This window comes from Aegilops tauschii, chromosome 2 (genome assembly GCF_002575655.3).
Source record: "Aegilops tauschii subsp. strangulata cultivar AL8/78 chromosome 2, Aet v6.0, whole genome shotgun sequence".
NCBI lineage: Eukaryota > Viridiplantae > Streptophyta > Magnoliopsida > Poales > Poaceae > Aegilops > Aegilops tauschii.
In genome coordinates, this window is record NC_053036.3 from 567,936,441 (window position 1) to 567,942,500 (window position 6,060).

Sequence of the window (6,060 nt, forward strand, 5' to 3'; positions counted from 1 at the left end):
AGCAGGTGGTCCCGGCCAAGAAAAGTAACTAGAAGATTGCTCATGCCATTCTAGATTTCACGTTAGATTTGCTTTCTCTCAAGACTGCCGTTTGCTTGTTCTAAATTTAGATTTGCTTGTGTCACAGTTAACCTTGTAGTTTGCTTCCAGTTTACATATCTTCTGAACAAGTTTATTTCCAGTGCAATGTTGCAGTTTTCTATTATTAGAATATATTGGCGTGAACTGAAAAATATAAACACGGTACAAATAACCTTGTAGTTTGCTTCCAGTTTAGATATCTTCTGAACAAGTTTATTTCTAGTGCAATGTTGCAGTTTTCTATTATTAGAATATATTGGCGTGAACTGAAAATATAAACACAGTACAGATACTATACGATTAGCGTAACGCATAGAGCAGGTACACATAGCAATCCACAAAAATGACGAGCATGCAATGCACTAGTACCTTTGTGGATGCAGCGTCGAAATGCAGGGACACAATTACAGAATGCTCCTAAAAGCAGTGCACAATGTTCTAACAAACCATTGCACACACAAATATTGAAAATCATTCATATGGAACACTTTGGAAAAACATTTTGAATACAGAGGTAGTTAGGTGTTTATTCTCCTTGGAAAACATTGCTTACGCCCATGACCCTCAGAGAAGAACACTACAGAGGCACGGTTGTCCGTCAATAACACCAACTACTTAAAACACCCACGAAGGCACTTCGGTGCCTCCACTCCTATGGAGACCGTGCGTAAATTGACTTCACGTCCGTTAATGAGGCCGAATGCCTTCGAAGACACATGAAACTCATAGGCCATGGCCCCCGCAATGAAAACGTGTCAATGAAAGCTTCTTGAAAACAGAGGCTGATCTTCACGTGCTTGCATCACGATCCTTCGCGTCCCTACCTCCCTTAGAATCACGTCCGTGCCTCCAGTTCGTCGGGTAAAACCGTACCTCTGTCGTGCATAACATGTTAAGAAAGTTGCTGACAAAAAAACATCAGAAAACCGAGCATTACGTCGACCCCGCTGGCACTAAACGTGACGTCACCGAAAACGCAAAGGCAGGAGCGTGCCTTACGGCCAGCTTCCGACGTATCGGGTCTATGAAGATTTACTTCCTTCTTAATATGGGAGGTGACTATCGCAGAGGCATAGGCTCCATCATTCACCTCCATGCCTCTGTGCCTCGGCAAGAACGACGACCGTGCTTGTAACTGTAAAGCGTATCGGACACCTTAGGGACGACCTTGCAACTATTTCAGACATGACCGTGCCTATTCCGTCGGCACATTCATGCCTCTCGCAGTTAATTGACAAACATTCCGGGAAAACAGTAACGGACGCCTATTGTCAATCCTCGCGTCACGTACATTCGACGTACATTCCTTCGTCACACAAGTAATAGTCGTGCCTCTGCCACAGAACATATAAGTGAAAAACGATTCTTCCTACACTTGTAAAACTCGGAATGCCCTGGATAAATGTCGAACCCACCTTGCGGTAAAACCATGGAGGCCGGTGCTTCTCAGAAACACATATGTGGCTTTTTGCGCATGTAGTTGAGTGCACGGCTATTTGTTCGTGCCCATGCCTCACGTAGCACCATAGCACGAATTGACGTCCATGCAATCACGTAGCTTTAACTCCGTGCCTCACGTAGGATCGTATCTGTGCCTCTTGTTTCGCCTCTCGTTGTATGAGTGCTTCTTGCAGCTGCATGACCACGCCTCTCATTGCTTCTTGTTCTTTTTGACCATCTCGTAGCGTCAGTTGCAACACGGACACACAACAACACCTCTGAAGAAACACAACACTGCTCCTACCAGCAAATGTATCACTGAAAACAATTGCCACTCCTAATAAATGTACCACGCCTGTGTGTCTGAGAGTTGAACCAGCCACTTCAAGCATGCTTCTCTTGGTCAGAGACTTGTGCCTCTACATACTGCCCCTTCATGCCTCACGAGATAAATTGTAAAAGTTAACATTTGACAGCAAACTACGCAAGACAACGATCATCTCCCCGACTTGCTGGAGATACGACGGTTGCTAAAAACATAACTGCTGATTTTATTTTTATTTTTTATAAAGAAAAACCACGATCCAGAACCCACGATGTGCACAACCGCATCGACAGTGAGATCGTGCACTCCTTTGCCACTTCCCCGCCCTTAAATTTAGACTCCCGAAGCGGCCTTCTCACACACAAAGAACAGAAATGGCCATTGCGCTCCCACTCATTGTTCCCCACGAAAAACCAGGTTGCAGGAGCACCAACTGCTCCAGGCCATGGGATTCACCAGGGAATTCATGGAGGTGCAGGCCCACGGCAACACAAAGTTGCATGTGATCCACACCAACGACTTGCACAAGGCGACGACCACCATTGAGCAGTACGAGCGACACCTCCAGTTCGAGCGCTACAAGATCGTCGGAGTTGATGTGAAGTACACCAACGACCATGGCGAAGATCAGAAACCCGCCATCGTCCAGCTCTTCATCGGCAAGGATCATCCGGTGCTGCTCTTCCAACTGAGCGCGGCCGACAAGAACTGGACCAAGTTCGACAGCTTCCTCGCGGACCCCAGGTACACGTTTGTTGGCTTCTCCGTCGACGGCGACATAGAGATGCTCGGCCGCATCGGACTGGAGATCGCCCACTTCGTCGACATCCAGAAGGAATGGAGGGTGCCTACAGATACCAAGCCTCTGGACTCCCTTGGGGACATCTCAGGCATCCTTGTCCACGACGTAGAGCTCACCAACGCAGAATGCAGCCACTGGGCGTGCATGCCCCTGTCCATGAGGCACATCGAGTACGCGGCAAAGGACGCTTATGCTGCGTACGAGATATGGAGCCACCTCACCATCATCCAGGAAGGGCTTCGCCGGGCAAAACTCGACAAGGAGCAGACCAGGAAGCGCGCTAGGTCCTGTGGCGACTACGACTACTGAAGCAGGTGGTCCCGGCCAACAAAAGTATCTAGAACATTGCTCATGCCATTCTAGATTTCTCATTAGATTTGCTTTCCCTCAAGACTGTCGTTTGCTTGTTATAAATTTAGGTTTGCTTGTGTCGTAGTTAACCTTGTAGTTTGCTTGCAGTTTACATGTCTTTTGCACAAGTTTATTTCCAGTGCACCACAATAGGCACTTATGTGCCTATGTGCCTCTGATACCAAGGGGACCATGCGTAACTTGGCTTCACGTCATTTTACGCAACATTCTAGACGTCAACTAAAAGATTCACCTTCTCTCTGATATGTTCATTAATGAGGCCTAATGCCTTCGAAAACAGATAGAGCTCATAGTCCATGCCCACCGCAATGAAAATGTGTCAGTGAAAGCTTCTTTAAAGCAGAGGCACACCTTCACGTCCTTGCATCACGATCCTTTTCGCGTCCGTACCTCCCTTAGAATCACGTCTCCGTGCCTCCGGTTAGTTACGTGCATGCCTCTACGTCGGGTAAAACCGTACCTCTGTCGTGCGTAACATGTTAAGAAAGTTGCTGACAACAAAAACATCAGCAAACCGAGCATTACGTCCACCCCACTGGCACTAAACGTGACGTCATCGAAAACGCAGAGGCACGAGCGTGCCTTACGACCAGCTTCCGACGTATCGGGTCTGTGAAGATTTGCTTCCTTCTTAATATGGGACGTGACTATAGCAGAGGCAAAGGCTCCATCCTTCACCTCCATGCCTCGATAAGAACAACGATCGTGCTTGTAACAGTAAAGTGTATAGATGATACATTAAGGAGACATTAGGGACCACCTTGCACCTATTTCATACGTGACCATGTCCGTTCCGTCGGCACATTCATGCCTCTCACAAAAGTAATTGCCGTGCCTCTGCCACACAACATATAAGTGAAAAACAATTCTTTCTACACTTATAAAACCCGGAATGTCCTGGATAAATGTCGAATCCCATCTTGTGGTAAAACCATGCAAGACGGTGCTTCTCAGAAGCACATTTGTGGCTTTTTTGTGCATGTTGTTGAGTGCCTCTCTAGATTCTAACCATGTTGAAACCATATTCAAATCTAACCACACTGAAATCTCTAGATCAAATATGTGCCCTAGTTGAGACGTTTATTTTGTACTTGAAACTGCAATCTATAATAAAACAATACAGTGTAATAAAACATACGCCTTCCGACCCAAATATGGTACTTGAAACTGCAATTTGTAATATAACATACACCTTCCATCACAAATTAATTCGCTCAACCATGTACTAAGGCTGGCCATAGTGGAGGTAACATAAGTAGTATCATGCACTTGGGACTCGCAAACATGCTTATGTGGCAGACAATTAAAGAAGAGAGAGATGGTTATAGTAACATAGGTAGATACCGTAACATAATAAATGTGATGCTACTATATGTCATGCATGGCAATAAATGAGACCACCCATGATACTAATCTATGATACTATGCACTATAGAAGTAGTAACATAGACTAGTAACATATGCATGTTACTAGTTTAAGTTACTCCCCACTATGACCAGCCTAACCAGTACAATGTGAATTGTACTTCAAAGTTGACACATTTATTTTGGGACGGGGTAGTACTACTACTTAAGAACAAAACACGATTGCTTAACATGGAAACGAAACTGTCTCCGTTCTGACATCGACGATTGCTTGACATTGTTCAACCTTTACAGACACACAAAACATGAAAAGCATAAAAACCATGGAAAAGCAAACATCTACCTACAAAATTACACTACTCCCCGTCATCAGAGATGTCCACTATCTCCATTCTGACATGGACGTCTTTGGCCTCCGCCTCCTGCTCCGCATCCAGCTCGTCGAAGAGCACATCGGTCTTCGCCTGTTCTTCCCGGAGGAAGCGCCGATTGGACTCCACATACGCCTCATCTTTGATGGACTGCAGGATAGCGGTCTGCTCCGCCATCAAGGCCGACTCACCGAGATAGAACTCCGCCTCGTCTTCCTCGTCACCCCACTCCTCGTCGTCCTCATCTTCCTCGTCACCAGCCTCCTCGTCGTCCTCGTCATCTCCCTCCTCGTCGTCCTCGTCCACGCCTTCCTCGTCGTCCTCGTCATCCTTGTCCAAGCCTTCCTCGACGTCCTCGTCATCCTCGTCCAAGCCTTCCTCGTTGTCCTCGTCATCCTCGTCCACGCCTTCCTCGTCGTCCTCGTCATCCTCGTCCACGCCTTCCTCGTCGTCCTCGTCGTCCTCGTCCACACCTTCCTCGTCGTCCTCCTCATCCTCGTCCATGCCTTCCTCGTCGTCCTCCTCATCCTTGTCACCCCCTCCTCTTACTCCATCACATCTCCCCCCACTGGATCACCCCCTCCTCTTCCTCCATCACATCTCCCCCACTGGATCAACTCCCTGCATGAGCTCCGACGCATCCCCCTCCACTTCCTCCACCTGTCCAATCTCCTCCGGCCCCGGCGAGTCCGGAGACATGCCCGCTGCGACCCGAGCGACACGCCTCGAACAGATGTCCTCCTGCAACTGAAAGCGACACTCGAGAGTAAGCATCACATAAGTAGTTATCTTGTGCCGAACCATGGCGGGGAACGTCACAAACTAAAAGAGGAAGATGGGTGATATCCTAAGATTGCCGACGAAAGAGGGAGAAGCAGGATGATGTCTAGTGGTGGCGGACGCCGCTCGGCTTAAATAACTGCTTCTTGACCTCGGGCGATGAGCTGGAACGGTGACACGCGGCGTTCACTTCACCGACGGATGAGACGGCCGTCGGTCCTTTTGGATTCCGCAGCGCCGACACGTGGCGTTCACTCTATTAAATACCTCCACCTCCTCTAGAGCGGCGTCACCGGAGGAAACGCACGTCGGACCCTTGGGTTTCCGGAGCGGCGTTCACACTGCATATGAGGACACGCCCATCGAACGGTGGGGTTTCTGCAATCAACGCATGAATGTGACTCTGTGTAACGCATAACCGTGCCTCTACTGACTTCATAGTTGTGCCTTTCAGTTTGAACGATTCAACAGAATCATTTGGAATACCAAGACAAACTAACGTCACTCTACACAATCCGACGCCG

The 6,060-nt window shown here is 47.9% G+C and overlaps 1 protein-coding gene across 1 annotated transcript; it reads left to right on the forward strand.

Annotated features, from left to right (window-relative positions):
- The first annotated feature begins 2,291 nt into the window (after positions 1-2,291).
- Positions 2,292-2,957, forward strand: LOC141041274 (uncharacterized). Its single transcript, XM_073507403.1, has one exon. The coding sequence runs from the start codon at positions 2,292-2,294 to the stop codon at positions 2,955-2,957; it is 666 nt and encodes a 221-aa protein (XP_073363504.1).
- The last annotated feature ends 3,103 nt before the right edge of the window (positions 2,958-6,060 follow it).

Excerpts from the sequence above, each read along its gene's own strand:
- LOC141041274 (XM_073507403.1), top strand. The coding sequence starts at position 2,292 with ATGGGATTCACCAGGGAATTCATGGAGGTGCAGGCCCACGGCAACACA.